This window comes from Micrasema longulum, unplaced genomic scaffold, assembly GCF_059751315.1.
Source record: "Micrasema longulum isolate JH-2025_06_02 unplaced genomic scaffold, ASM5975131v1 h1tg001083l, whole genome shotgun sequence".
NCBI classification, from domain to species: Eukaryota; Metazoa; Arthropoda; class Insecta; order Trichoptera; family Brachycentridae; genus Micrasema; species Micrasema longulum.
The window spans coordinates 91,927-108,483 of record NW_028278271.1 but is presented as its reverse complement, the minus strand read 5'-3'; the positions used below and the strand labels follow the sequence as shown (position 1 = coordinate 108,483).

General features: G+C 33.9%; 1 protein-coding gene across 2 annotated transcripts in view; it reads right to left on the bottom strand.

The window, feature by feature from the left end:
* Positions 1-16,557, bottom strand: part of LOC148277103 (trypsin-1-like) — a 38,307-nt gene that overhangs the window by 7,448 nt on the left and 14,302 nt on the right. For both annotated transcript variants that reach the window (XR_015823590.1, XM_088233328.1), the window contains exons 2-6: positions 7,467-7,550; positions 4,963-5,085; positions 3,651-3,812; positions 2,253-2,413; positions 1,427-1,539 (exon numbers count right to left, since the gene is read on the bottom strand). Coding sequence is in view for 1 of the 2 variants with exons in the window: in XM_088233328.1 (XP_088089454.1) it covers positions 1,427-1,539; positions 2,253-2,413; positions 3,651-3,812; positions 4,963-5,085; positions 7,467-7,536 (629 nt within the window). In the remaining variant the exon portion in view is untranslated. The remainder of the gene's footprint in view (positions 1-1,426; positions 1,540-2,252; positions 2,414-3,650; positions 3,813-4,962; positions 5,086-7,466; positions 7,551-16,557) is intronic.

Below are 16,557 nucleotides of genomic sequence, written 5' to 3'. Positions count from 1 at the left end.
ATGAATAGTGGAGCGGAGCTAGGTAGAAGTAAAATGGATTACCTCATTCGCTCAAACCAATTTTGAATCATCTGCGTAACAAATGTATACTTTATGTTATGTTTTGTTCTTTTATTGTGCGTTTTGTAATATAAATAATACAGGTAATATAAACATAAATACGTAGTGTTTAAAACTGTCTGAACATTTTATTAATTATCTCTGTACATTGAGTCTTCTTTGTATATTCTCAAATATAAACATATTTTTAAAAGTATATTGTTAAGTGTCCTAGGCACGGGTAACCCCCGTGAGGTCACATTATTTTTATTACTAATCATTGTTTATAATTTCTTCTTTTTAACTCTTAAAAGACTGTGGTAAATAATACTTAAGCGCGCGGTGATGTAACATCGTGTTACCGCTAGTAAAAGACAGATTATTCTAAAGTTCAGACCTTTATTTAGTAATTTCTTTTTCATAACTTATGCAAATAAACATATAATTTAGCCCTGTTATAAATAAATAAATACGACGCTAATATTACGCGCGTGCGTCCCCCATCACTGTCATCAACCGACTGAATCTGTTTTACACAACATCCGCCACAGAACAGCGTCTCTGTCTTTCTTATTATGAGTTCTATCTTCGTGCTCTTTATTTTTTATTATTTTTTTTTTCCAATTATTAAATTTCATTATATTTATCAAGATTGAATATGTAAAATTATTCAACAACAGTCTTACGTCGTAGTATTTTTTATTTCCCATTTCGTTGGATACGCAAATCATAAACACTTCCAAAAGTCTAGCTGAAAAATAACATAAGGAGAAAAATAAGAAAAATAATATAAAAATAACATATTTTACAGATGTGTTGCTGAATTAGCGGACATTCATTCTTCGCGTAGCAAGGATAAACATTTTTTGTATTAACATCCAGCATAGTTATACAAATTTTACTTTCCGAATCCGGTGTGAAAATGTCCATAGAGAGATATATTAAGTCTGGTATCCTATGTCAAATAGTGTGACATCACAGCCACACTAGAGTTAATCAACTGGTAGACGATGGAAGATGTTCCAGGAATCAGCGAGCAGCTTGGTAGCCACATGTCCGGCAGTAACTACCTACAATCTACAAAAGCTTCAATTTGGATATCTTTCTTTATTTCGTTTACCATAATGTTGAAACGGTGCTTTGTATATTTATTTGTTTATGATATTTTGAGTTTGTCCAAATGTTTGTAGACAAAAGACCGGATTTTACCCCCTAGGAAGTCATTAGTCAGTCACAATTTTAATTAGGCAGCTCCCTAGGGAGTTGAATCCAGTTCTTGTCTACGGGGATTCTGGCAGACTCAAAATATTGTTGACAATTATACATATTCTTAAATAACGATTATAGATATACTAAGATATGATTATAGGTGTTTTGAGAAACTTACTTAGCATATTGTGAATAGGTACAGTGTGCGGCTGTAATGACATAGCTCTCGCTGATGAGGGACCCCCCACAAGCAAAGATGTAATTATTGTTTAAAGGAAATCCGATTGCTACCTAAAATCAAATAAATACGACTACATAAGTACAAAATAAACTATGTACAGCAGGCAATTGACATTGAGTCACACCACATAGACAATGTCAACTCCTTTAAATATTCAGGCACTGAAATGACTAATGATAACAATTATAGTATCGAGATTACAGCACGGCTATAGGCAGCAAACAGATGTTATTATGGCTTGTTTAAACATCTGGGATCCCAATTGCTCACTAGAAAAACTAAGACCATTATTTACAAAACTCTCCTCAGACCGGTCATTGCATATGGTGCCGAACGCTGGGCTATGACCAAGAGATGAAAACATGGTATCAGTATTCGAAAGAAAAATATTAAGGAAAATATTTGGTGCTGTCAACCAAAACGGAGTGCGAAGGAGACGCTTTAATCACGAATTAGAGGCACTGTATGGCGAATCCAACACTGCACAATTCACCAACATAAGAAGATTACAATGGTTGGGCCATGTGCACAGAATGAATGATAACCGTACCCCAAAAAAGATTCTCTATACCACTCCGGAAGGCGGACGAAGCAGAGGCAGACCAAAATTAAGATGGCTGGATAATGTGGAAAGTGACATTAGAGCGATTGGCCCGACGAACTGGAGAAGAGCCGCGGGGTGCAGGGACGAATGGAGACAAATTCTGGATGGTATGTACCGGTGAAGACAGCCTTTACAAGCGTTATTACTCTGAGTATTCACCATGTGAGGGAACTCTCCTTGCCTGGATTCCTCTCCTCCCACAATGAGCGGAGTCTTGTACAGGGTGCAGTTGGGGACGTTGAAGGAGATGGGCTCGGCCACGGGCAGCAGCGGAAGAGCGTGCAGTTCTTCCGTCACAATCCGCGAGTACTCCGTGCATTCTGAGGAGAAACAAAGATACATGAGTAAAGGTTCGCGGTTCACCCAGGGGTTCATATTTAGCAAGGGCGAATCCTTCATATAAGCGATTATGTGCAGCGAACCATTATACAGGGGTTGGCGCTCGAAGCGTCACCAACTTCACGCTGCTGTAGCAACCAAACGGCTAATGACAGTGCGCTCATGTTTTGACACGAGTCAGTCTGTTATATTGTTAATAATTCTACCGAAGCATATCGTTTTACGTCACAGTTAAAAAAGTTATCAAAATGGAATTTTTACTCGACTTATTGCTCTGTATCTGGCTGGAAAATTGTTGTTCTAGAAATTAATAGTGCTAAAAACGGCCGCGTCGAGCGCCATATGTCCTGCAATATTACGCATGAAAGTCAATGGTCTTATGTCAAAACTACCATCTCAAAGAAAAATAGCCCTTAAGAAATAATGTTTGAAATACTGTTTTCCAAATCAAGAATCCTCAAAAAATTTGTGTAATCTGCAAGTTTAATCTAGGAGAGAAAACCCGCACTGGGGTTAAGACATTCAAAATATAGTATGCTTATTTGTATGAAAAATAATCTGGAATAATCGCTTTATCAATATTAATATTTATATTAGGATAAAGATACAAACGGTGGAAATGATTTAAAATAAATAGTAATTATTTATTTGTTTTTCTGTAAATAAAATTACAGTAAAACATTATTATGGTTAGCCAAATATAATGGTGAGCTGCGCATAATCGCTTCTATACACGGTTCGCCCCTGGTGTCCATGCGGCTCGACTGTGGAATCATCTCCCATCCACCACCAGAGATGTTACTACATTATCCCTGTTTAAATCACGTCTTAAGAAACATCTGCTTTCTCTTCCTTAATCTCTCCTGCTTTCTTTTTTCTTTTTTTCCCATTGAGTAATAGTAACTTATTTATAAACAAATACGTTTATTTCTATTTTTATATATAAAGCTTTGTAATCTTTATTTTCTATTGAATATGTTCTGTAACTTGAATTATTAAAATAAAACTATTGTTTTATTGGTTGGTTGGAAGAAATTGCCATTTGGCAATAAACCCGCCAATGTACCAATAACATTATGTACAAAAAGTTAAATAAATACATCCTGATTAATTAAATTATACCCTTTTTTTGGAAAAATCCAACTATCCTGGTTTTCGATTATCCGAATGGGGTCTGGTCCCAATTGATTCGGAGAATCAGAGTTCAACTGTAATTACTTTGTACGCTTATTCCGGCCCCCTGGTTCCGTCGAATAACGGCATTGTCCTGAGGTCTCGTTGAAGGTCTGGCGTTGTTGCTGCCGGGTCTGATGTTGCCGTTTCCATTTGCACTGCTCTGGCTGCTGTCGCGGAGTGGACAGCACACTACGGACAATCTTCCTGAAAAATACACATATTTACTTATGAATTTCTTTACACCACAACAGGCCTGGCAAAGCACACAAAGTGTGGCTGATGATGAACTGAACTAATATTTTGCGTCGATCTTTTTTTATCGAAGACAAGTAACGCAAGAAAATAAAAATAATAATAAAAAAGAAGAAAAGTAAGAAAAGTGTTGTTATCCTCATACACATGAAAAAACACACGTTATTTATTTTGGACTTTCTTGAGCTATTTATATATTCGTAATAAAAGTTAGTTTTACGTTTTATCTCCTCGTGCGATTGGCTAAGAGTCCTCGTCGTAATCAAATCAAATTTATGCAAAAATCACTGCTCTAGTGTTATAATCCATGGAAAAAATACGGGAATACGTGTTAGTGAAGAAAATTTAGAGCGCGATTTACCCTGAGCCTTCTAAAATTATGACACTCAACCCATGCCCGACGCGAATTTAGTTGTTATTTAATCGCCAGCCGTGTTTTGATGTGAGCTTCACATTTAATGCGAAACCAAAATAAATGAAAAGTAAAATCAACAATATTTTGAATTTGTCCAAATTTTTGTAGACAAGGACTGGATTCAACTCCCTGGGGAGCTGTTTATATTAACATATTACAACAGAGATGAAGAACATTTAAGAGAAGGTAATATAGAAGTCCAGGTATCTACAGGGCTTATGACCTGTCAATGGCTGGTTTAAGTGGCACTTTACACACTGTGTAACATTCGCCATTCTGCCTATATTTGAACATCTTTATTCCTTCAATTCTTTCATCTGTTGATGTTTGTGAAGTTAAAGAGCTGAAACCTTTATTTATGCAGGTTAGATTCATCTAATTGAATTATTTCACCTACATACTAGGCAACGCCTGAAAATATTATTTTTTCAAATTCTATACTTCTTCATGGACCAGGTAATTTATCTACAATATTTTGAGTTTGTCTAAATTTTTGTAGACAAGGACTGGATTCAACTCTCTGGGGAGCTTCCAACCAACTTCCAGTTTTTCTGGAAGTTGGTTGGAAGCAAACATAATACATATAAAGCAAATTAATAATAAATACAATGCAATAAATGCAACCCATGTTAGCCGATGTATTTTACTAACTGCTGGCTACTGTCAGTGATTACATGATAATCTTACCCATATATGAGCAGATTGTGGGCTTCTCGTGTCTTTGTATTTGCGCGACAACTGATGGACAGTCTGCAGGAACTTTGCATATACCTTGTGAGCCATCTTGGCGAACCGTGCAGTAATCATTCACTGGAAAAAAACAATCAATTCAAACATTTTATAAAGGACAAGTGAGGGTGTACCACAGGGATCAAATTTAGGGCTCCTCTTATTTACTTCCCAGTTATATATGAATAATTTTATTTTACTAACCACAACGTTTTGTCAAAACTCTTGACTGGAACGACAAGGGTATTAACATCAACGGCGAACTTATTAGCAATCTCAGATTCGCAGATGATATAGTCCTATTTGCTAAAGATGAGAAAGAACTCAAAAACATGATAAACGAAGTTAATACAGCATCCCTGAAAATAGGCTTGAAAATGAATGCTTCAAAAACTAAAGTAATGAGTGATGCAAACCAATCATGTAACATCTTAGTAAATGGAGAAATAATTGAAAAGATTGATAGTTATATATACTTAGGATATGAAATAAAGCTCGGCAAAGATAATCAAGAGGTAGAAACAGAAAGAAGGCGAGGTTTAGCATGGGCCGCCTTTGGTAAGCTCTCATATATCCTAAAATCTCCGAAGTATTTAATTTATTTAAAGAAGAAACTTTTTAATGCTTGTGTTCTCCCTGTACTGACATATGGCTGTGAAACTTTTGTGTTCACGAGAAAAAAATTACACAAATTATCAGTGACACAGAGAGCCATGGAAAGGAGAATGCTGGGTATTTCGCTGAGAGACAGAAAAACCAATACATGGATCAGAGCGAGAACAAAGATCACCGATGTGGTCCATAGGGCTGCCAACCAGAAATGGAGCTGGGCTGGTCATATAGCCAGAATCACAGACCCTAGATGGACCAAAAAAGCCCTGGAGTGGCGACCCAGAACGGGTAAAAGAAGTGTCGGCAGGCCTCAGACAAGGTGGTCTGGTGACATAAGACGAGTTGCAGGAAGTGGTTGGATGCGGTTGGCTCAGGATAGGGAAATATGGAGACTAAAGGGGGAGGCCTATGTTCAACATTGGACAAGAGACGGCTGATGATGACGAACCACAACGTTGTAAATAATTATTTCTATTATTTTCTTCCCATCACTGACTCCTATAGCTTGCATTGTTCAAATTATAAACAGGCAAAGGCGTACTTGACAAAATTTTAGCCACTTGCCTCATTAAAAACCTTCCAGCTGTTTTTTAATGTATCAAAAGGAAAAATCTACCAATGGAATTGTTTAAAAAGACATAAATGAATTATGTTGTGTACATAAAACACCCAAAACACGAAAATCTTATTTATTAAGTAAGGAAACTTGGTCTCCAAACTTTCAAACATAGAATTAAGAACAGCTCAGAAACCGCATCAAACAGAAGGCAACTAAACTACTCTTAAACGAGTAGTTTTACGTTTTGACCCATTAGTTTCTTTGTAGACGTCGCTCAGTACGCAACTCCCGGTTTAAATTCAACTGTGCCGTGTTGTGTCGTTTTAAAGTGTTTATATACTACTGGGATCTTTAAGAAACAGAATGAGATCACACTACATGTGTAATTAGCAAATGCATGTGCACATAGCAAATGCATTACCTAAAAATTGAATTATTTGTCCATCTGTCAGATTGTCAAAGAAAACATAATGGAGTTTTCGTTAGTGTTGCCAAGGAGGTAATTTGTTTTACCCTACTTTGCTCATCTAATGAAAATTGGATCTCGGATTAAACAACGCCGTGGTACACATTTGACCGACATTATTTTTAAAACATAAAAAATTATTTAACATAATATAAAAATATCCGTTTTATGTGAATTAAAATTTGTTTTATATTTTAAGTTCAAAGTTCATTAATTCAATTACTCTTATTAAATGACCCTTTACTTATCTCATCTGTTGTGTCAATCAATGTGTCCACGTGCACAATAAAATTTTAGAGAAATTAACGGATTGCTTTTTTTTAACCTTACATTTGTATTATGATTATATTTTTCGCGGTCTGGCAACATTATGCGCCGATTTCACGCATGCGCACAGCAAAAGTGGGGCAAAGTGGGGGGATTTTTGGACACAGTTCGATGTATTCGAATATGATTCTACGCTCCTTCTGGACTATTCTTAATTCTTTGCTTTCAAATTAGGATTTCTCTAAATGATATTTTTTTTTGAATTGTGACTTCTGTCTGAATAACAGCGATATATAATTTATCTCTAATGTACACAAAGAACGTCGATCGGAAAGTAAAAAACGCTTCCAGCCTCCCTGAAAATTCTTGGAAAATCTGTTTCAAATTCCAATCAGTCCTCACCTCAGGAAGCTTCTCTCGGTGGAACTAAGGGACGTGGATGAGGCGAGGGTGCCGGTTGGCAACAGTCTCCCGGAGGCGTCTGGTGATGTCCACACGCTCCACTCAGGAGCGGACGAGGAAAAAAGAATAATAAAGAGAAAAGATTAAGGGACATACCTGAGAGTTGAGCAGTGACCAAACATACCATAGATAAAGCTGAGACTGTTATCGAAGCGATTCGGCTCATATTTATTGCAAAATCTGTAAAGAACGAAAAACGAAATGTTATGACAGTTCGATTAATGAAGAAGTTCCATGCAACAAGAAATTTGATATAATATATAATGAGGAATTCCACTGTTTTCTAATTTATTTTTTTCTATTGGCGTACTATTTAACTAAGCAAAACTATATATTTTTTTTTGTGCGTTATTTACAAAGATATGATTTTTGAAAGTTACATTTATCAAATACCGCGCCAAATGACTGTTATCAGTGTGTCACTTTTCAGTAGTGACGTCATGAAACGGTTGGCGTTCTTACTTTCACTGACCTGACAAGAATCTATGGAATATTGCTTTGATTACTTCATTTAGTTGATCGTAATTTGCTCATTTCTATGTAATGGTTGTTTTTACGAACGTTTCGATTTAGAAAAACCTAGAAAGTTGACATAATCTCTGGTTGAAATGTCAAATTATACAAATTATACTCTTTTTTCTATGGTCAAAACGTTCCTTACAAGGTGCGGGGGCTTTAAAGCGGAAACCGGAAATACTACAAGTAGATATAAGGAGTGACGTCATTTATTACGATTTTAAAATGAATACTATTTTTAACATTTTTTATTTATTATTGCGTGCATTTTTGAGATATTTCATCCTACTCCAAAATTTGTTCATATTCACAACATTTTAAAAATTTAATTCCGGGTTGGGCTGGAATTCCTCATTGGAATCCACATTACAATTGCTTCTATACAAGGAAAAAGGTTCAAGGGTGGAATGCAGGAATTATAGAGCAATCAGCCTTCTGAGCGCTGTTGGCAAAATGTATGGAAGAATACTGATTGAGAGAGTAAGAAAAGTTACAAAGGATAGAGTGTGGGATATCCAGGGCGCTTTTATGAATGGAAGAGGATGTATGGATCAAATATTTGCTTTGCGAAACATGACAGAGAAATTTCTTGCTAAAAACAAAAAGCTTTTCTGTGCATTTGTCGATCTGCAAGAAGCGTTCGATAGAGTTGAGAGAGTTGAGAGAGTTGAGAGAGAAACATTATGGAAGGTGTTATCGGAGTACGGAGTGAGCGGAAATCTGACACAAGCTATTGCTTCTCTGCATAGGGACAGCACAGCATGTGTTAGGGTAAACGGTTCATACGCATCGTGGTTTGACATTCATAAAAGAGTCAAACAGGGATGTGTGATGTCACCATGGCTGTTCAACGTGTATATCGATAACTGCATGAAAGAACTGAAAGGCTTAAGAATGGGAGCAAAAATGGGTGATTTAAATGTCAACTGTCTTTTGTATGCTGACGATGCCGTGCTTCTTGCTAACACTAAAGAGGAACTGCAATTCTTGGTAACAAAAGTCTACGATGGAAGCGATTTGCTGATGAATGTCGATAAATCGAATGTGATGGTTTTTGGAAGAAATTAAAGTATGACTAAATGTGAAATCACTGTGGATGGAGTTATATTAAAACAAGTAGAGGAATTTGTGTATCTGGGAAGTATGTTTACTAGGGATGAAATGACTGAGAAAGATAATGAAAGGAGGGTGAGTGCCGGGAACAGAGTGAACGGTGCACTTTAATCAACCTTGGCAAATAAATGTTTGTCCCGGTCCCGACCCTGATGTATAGGAGCGAAGTATGGACTTGGAAAAACAGGGATGAAAGTAGGCTGAATGCTGTCGAAATGCGATCTCTCAGGCGAATGTGTGGTAAAATTAATAAATATATTATAACAATGTCAATACAATGAGGAAGTTCAGTGCCTAGAGAAATTGGATATAAAAATGCTTTCTTACACGCGGTGAAAATTAGAACACTCTGAGTTTCTCTAAAATGTATAAACGTAAGAGGTGTCGGTAAGTATATTATTTATAAAAACTAATAAAGGTGAAATAAACAATATATAAACAAATAAACGAACAAATGAATTTTTTATTAGTTTTCATACAAATTATTTTTAGCAGATACAAAATGCTTTGTTAGTTTTTCTAAGAAAACCTTTGTTTTGGTAAAGAATTGTTCGTATTGACTGGCTCGAATAACCTTCAGAGGTTGCGAAAGAAATAGCGCTGTTTTTATAAGCAATATACCGACACCTCCTACGTGCCTCCCACTGTTCTGGTGCCATAATCCACTGAGAAAATACGAGAATACGTTTATTTAAAAAAAAAAAAATTTAAAAAAAAACAGACCGCGCTTCCTTTTAGGATCTAAATTTACTGCAGCAGAGAGGGACCCAGCCGACGACAGGCCATAAGCCGTGTAAATGCCTGGACTTTAATTGTTCTACTCCTACTACCATCATGCAATTTCCCCGTAGGGGTAGGCAGAGAGAATGGACCACCACACACGTCTATCCTGCAGTGGCGAATGGTGATTTTATTTACAGGTAAGCTACAAAAAAATAAAATATATTTGTACCTACATAGGAGGTACATAATATAATATAAGTAATATATACTATAAATTGATATTTTTCTGTGGTTCTGAGTGATACGACAACTCTCATCCATGAAATCAACTCAAACGATGTAACTTCGTGATATATTATATTATATCCATATATTATCCATCACTTTAATATATAATTCATTAAAAAATAAATAAAAAATACCACTATGAATTCAGTCGATATTAGGGATTCCATTGAAATGTCAACTGGCCGCATTGTTCTAGTAATTACTAGTGCTGAAAACGGCAGCGTGGAGTGCTATATGTCCGACACTGTGACGCATGAAAGTTATTATGGTCTTATGTCAAAAGTACCATCTCAAAGAAAAATAGTCCTTAAGAAACAATGTTTGAAATACTGTTTTCCAAATCAAGAATCTTCAAATAATTTGTGTAATCTGCAAGATTGATCAAGGAGAAAAAACCCGCACTGGGGTTAGTACATTCAAAATATAGTATACTTATTTGTATGAAAAAATAAGCTGGAATAATCGGCTAGTTTCTTGGCTCACCGCAGGCGCTGGGCGCGCTTTATTAATATTTATATTTATATAAGGATAAAAATACAAACGATGGAAATGATTTAAAATAAATGGTAATTATTTATTTGTTTTTTGTAAATAAAGTTACAATAAAACATTATTATGGTTGGTCAAATATAATGGTAAGCTGTGCATAATCGCTTCTATACACGGTTCGCCCCTGCTATCCTGGCATACATTCCTAGCCTCTTCCACATTCATACATCTTGTCATACATGCCCTTCGGTTCTGTCTGCTTTTGACATGACCAGACTTAAGATTTTGGTTTATCTGATCATGCCACGTCTTCCTCGGTCGTCCTCGTCTCACGTTGCCGTTCACTTTCGCCATATATACTTGTTTTATTTACATACATACATTCTTTCGTCATCCATTCGTTCTACGTGACCCAACTATCTCAGAGACCCTTTCTTGATCTTATCAATTATACTCGACTCAGATTTACACTCTCGCCTGATTTCATCATTCGTAACCCTGTCATACATTGATTTCCCACACATTCTTCTAAGTGATTTCAACCATTGCATTTTAACCGCGTTCAGTGGGCTTTCATCTTTCCTCTGCCAGTTCCATGTGTCACTTCCATACATAGGTGTCGGGACTAAAACTCCGTTGTGCACTGCCAGTTTTGCTTCAATTGACATATTTTTATTAGAAATTACTGTGCTTAGTGCTCCGTTCATTTTGCTGCCCGCATTCACTCTTCTTTCAACATATTTTTATACTCTTCCATCTCTTGAAAACATGCTTCCCAGATACACAAACTCCTCTACTTGCTCGAGACATTCGTTGTTTAAATTTATTATGCAGTCAGTAAAATCACTTCCCCTTTCAAATACTATCACTTTTGACTTACTTTCGTTCATTGCCAGTTCGCTCTCCAGGCATACATCATACATTCTAGAGACTATTTGCTGTAGATCATCGTTGCTGCTTGCTAACAGAACTACATCACCAGCATACAATAAGCAGCTTAATGAATTATTCCCTTCAAAGTTTAGATAATAATAACTTCTTAAGAAGGTGCTCCAGCAACGTCCACGTTAGACAATTAAAAAAAAGTCTTTGACCCATTTCTGGGTACAAGGGGAGATCCCAGCAAAATGCTCGTACGAGGTTTTCCTGTAATTTTAATTATTTGATACACGTACGACTTTTGTTCAGAGGAACTTCTCTTTTGAGGCCCCAAGAGTGTTCAAATGTGCTGGATGAACGTATTGAGTTCTCCAAAACGAAAGCCATTTTAAAAAATAGTGTACAAGTACTTTTAGATCTAAGACAAATATATTGTTTTCAATGTAAAAAATATATATTTAAGAACCAAAATTTATTTACAAGTAATTCAAATAGATCAAGTCAAAGAAGGAATCGTGTGCTAGAAATACCACATTGCAAAACGAGGCTCGCACAGAGACATGCATATTTTATAGGCCCGAAAATGTTTAATTCTTTTTTTACTGATAATATTTCATTGATTCCAAACTTTCAAAATTTTCCTTCTTTTAAAAAAAATGCACTATCCTGGATTCAAACTAAAGATATGAACTCTTTTTTTCTATGATTTATTTTGATGCCCTTTAATAATAAGGAATATTTAAATTTATTTCAACAAAGAGGGAAAAAGTTTTCGAGAAGGGACTATGGAAGTCTAGGCATTTACAGGGCTTATGACCTGTCATTGGCTGGTTTAAGTGGCCACTTTACACACTGTGTAACATTCACCATTTTGCCCATGTTTGAACATCCACATTTCCTCAACTCTTCCATCTGTTGACTTTTGTGAAGTAAAAGAGCTGAAACCTTTATCACGTGGGTGAGATTCATCCGGCTGAACCAAATCACCTACTAGGCAACGCCTGGAAACAGTTTTCCAATTTTTATACTTCTTCTTTTACCAGGTAGTAATTCAACAATGTTTGATTATGTCCAAATGCTTGCAGACTGGCTGGATTTCCTCCCTAGGGAGTTGTTCGTATTTAAATTTATTTCAACAGTGTGTAAAGTGGCCACTTAAACCAGCCAATGACAGGTCATAAGCCCTGTAAATGCCTAGACTTCCATATTCCCTTCTCGAAAACTTTTTCCCTCTTTGTTGAAATAAATTTAAATACGAACAACTCCCTAGGGAGGAAATCCAGCCAGTCTGCAAGCATTTGGACATAATTAAACATTGTTGAATAAGAAATATTTTTGTGTTTTTTTTAAAAATATTTTTTATTTCCTTTTTTAATTACTATAAAAAAAATACCATATTATCTTTTACGGAATATTTTATTTTTTATTTCTTATGTTTTACAAAAATATTATAACTGTCCATTATTTATTATAAGAGAAAAAATTCATTAACTTTTTCTTGTATACCCACGAACAGGGCATGCCTTTGTGGGATTTTTTGTTTACTATTTTTCTATTAATATGTATTTCGTTGATATGTAATTATGCTTTATTTGTTTAATACTCTGTTTTATTATTATGTTTATTGTAAGAAAACAAAGAAATTTAAATAAAAAAATTAAAATTAAAATTTAAAAAAGTTTGGAGTTGTTAACTTGTCTAAGGAAAGAGATCATTGCAGAAGACTGCCGCGAGATATCGCATAGATTTAAATACTATTAAACGTGTTGTCCCGACGTTTATTGAAATAAATGTTTACTTAATATTTTTTTCACAACGGAGTCCCGGTCCCGACCCTGATGTATGCGAGCGAAGTATGGACTTGGAAAAACAGGGATGAAAGTAGGCTGAATGCTGTCGAAATGCGATCTCTCAGGCGAATGTGTGGTGAAACTATGTACGATAGATGCGCAAATGTTGAGATCCGTACCTTATGTAAGGCTGAGACGAGCGTTATCGACAAAATACGCTTCTCCTATTTGGTCTCCATTCTACGGGACTCATATTGACCATATTGAGTCTGTCCAACACCGTTTTCTAAGAAAAGTGGCATGGTTGCTCGGATTACAAAGGGGTAATTATTCCTATTTTGAAATAGAGCAATCTCTTAATCTGTCTTCATTGGAGAGACGTAGAACTGAGACGGACCTTATATGCATTTTTAAAATACTTAATGCTTTAAGTGATGTCCCATCTCTGTTGCGATCAATTTATTTTCATGTTCCCAACCGTGTCACCAGAAGTCTAAATCTGCTATTTATAAAATCTTCCAAGAGCAACTTTGGTTTTTATGCCCCAATGTCCAGAATGTGTAGATTAGTCAATTCATCACACGACTTGGAATTTTTTGGGATAGATCTTCCGGCTTTTCGTAGATCTCTTCGCGACTAAACAGTGTGGGATGAAGTTGGATTGGCATGGTTTGGCTCGAAGTCTTAGGTCTTTCGTTTTTATGAATACATTGTATACAATTATTGTTTTGCCCTTGTTTGTCTTTGCTAAATAGTTTTATGTTCTTTTTGTTCAGTTTCTTGCATTTATGTTTCTTCATATAACTGTTGTAATTGGCTTAGGCCGTATATATGATAAATAAATAAATAAATAAATAAATAAATAAATAAATAAATAAATAATTAAAGATATAAATAAATAAATAAATAAATAAATAAATAAATAAATAAATAAATAAATAAATAAATAAATAAATAAATAAATAAATAAATAAATAAATAAATAAATAAATAAATAAATAAATAAATAAATAAATAAATAAATAAATAAATAAATAAATATATAAATAAATATATAAATAAATAAATGTATATATATAAATAAATAAATAAAATCAAGAAAGGAGCTCTGCGCTGGTTTGGACATGTAGAGCGAATGGACGGCGAAAGAACGGCTAAGAATATTTACAATGCGAATGTTGATGGATGCAGAAATAGAGGTAGACCGAGAAAGACATGGCACGACCAAACCCAACAAATACTTAAAGATGGACATGTCAAAAGTCGGAATAATAATCGGCGCGTGTGCATGAGAAGATGTATCAATGTAGAAGAAGCGAGATCTGTATGCAAAGATAGAGTGATGTGGCGTTCTATCCTCTCTGCCTACCCTTACGGGGCAACGGCGTGATGGTTTGTTGTTGTTGTTAATAATTTTGAAACTCATGCTTATTTAATAAGGTTTAATGCACATTATAAAATTTCATTGGACTGATTTTCTTACTTAAATCCAAAAAAAAATACTTTTTCGAAAACTTCAAGCTTTGATGACAAAGCTTCAGTATGACGTCATAGCTAAAGGTAAAATTCTCCGGACCGATTTCTAAGATACGCTACCGATCCCCCCACCATCAAGTTTCGATGTAAGTACATCGGTTTGAATCGACGGGTCTAGAACCCCTCGATACGTTTATCTACGCTTTATAAGTGACTAAAATTTTGTTCCACCGAGCAATTTTTCCTTTAATCGTGATTTACTTAAATTTTAACCGCCCTGAAGTTGGCACTTTTTTTCTTAAAAGCCTTTTAAAAATATGAGAGTTAATTTTGAAGCCGAATTAAATTCTGACATGACTGCCAGTTTCGGAAACGAGAAGTGAAATTCGCCCTGTCTACAAACATTTGAACGTAATCAAAATACTGTCGATTTTTATTGGAATTTTTTTTCATCGCCGTCTCTCTGTCCGCACCGAGCGGTGCATAGGTCACTGTACAGTCTCGCGGCTCGGGACCACGGCGAGATTATTCCTTACTATATTTATGTTTTGTGGCATATTGACCTGCGTTATCAACTAAAGATAATGACTGTGTACGTTTGTGTTTATCAGCCAATAAGAAAGTCCAGTACTGCAAGTAATTGGATATTAAAATGTGTTTTGCATGCGAAAAAATGAGATTACGCGATCTATTTGTTTTCATCTATATTACTTTTATATTATTTATATTTTATATTTTTATTAGATATTTTATTTTATATTTTTATATTTATTTTATTTATTATTATTTATGTATTTTTATTATTTTATTTGTGGCGTTATGTTGGCACTCATGTCTCTAACCATATAATTTATAAATGTACAGGAGAAGCGTAGAATCATATTTGAATACATCGGACTGTGAATAAATCAAAGAAATAAAATTAAATAAATAAAATGAATGAAATGAATAAAATGAATATAATAAATAAAATACACAAAATTAACCAAATAAAAAAAAACAAAATGAATAAAGAAAATAAAATAAAATGAAATAAATCGAATAAATAAAATAAAACAAATTAAATGAATAAAATGAATAAAATTGAAAAAATGAATAAAATGGATAAAATTAATAAAATAAATAAAATACACAAAATTAACCAAATAAACAAAAAACAAAATGAATAAAGTGAATAATGTGAATAAAGAAAATAAAATAAATAAAATGAATAAAATAAATAAAATACACAAAATTAGCCAAATAAACAAAAAACAAAATGAATAAAGTGAATAATGTGAATAAAGAAAATAAAATAAATAAAATGAATAAAATTAATAAAATACACAAAATTAGCCAAATAAACAAAAAACAAAATGAATAAAGTGAATAATGTGAATAAAGAAAATAAAATAAATAAAATGAATAAAATTAATAAAATACACAAAATTAGCCAAATAAACAAAAAACAAAATGAATAAAGTGAATAATGTGAATAAAGAAAATAAAATAAATAAAATGAATAAAATTAATAAAATACACAAAATTAGCCAAATAAACAAAAAACAAAATGAATAAAGTGAAAAATGTGAATAAAGAAATTGAAATAAATAAAATAAATTAAATTAAATAAATCAAATAAATAAAATAAAATAAATAAAATCAATAAAATACACAAAATTAACTAAATAAAGAAAAAACAAACTGAATAAAGTGAATAATGTGAATAAAGAAAATAAAATAAATAAAATGAATAAAATTAATAAAATACACAAAATTAGCCAAATAAACAAAAAACAAAATGAATAAAGTGAATAATGTGAATAAAGAAAATAAAATAAATAAAATGAATAAAATTAATAAAATACACAAAATTAGCCAAATAAACAAAAAACAAAATGAATAAAGTGAAAAATGTGAATAAAGAAATTGAA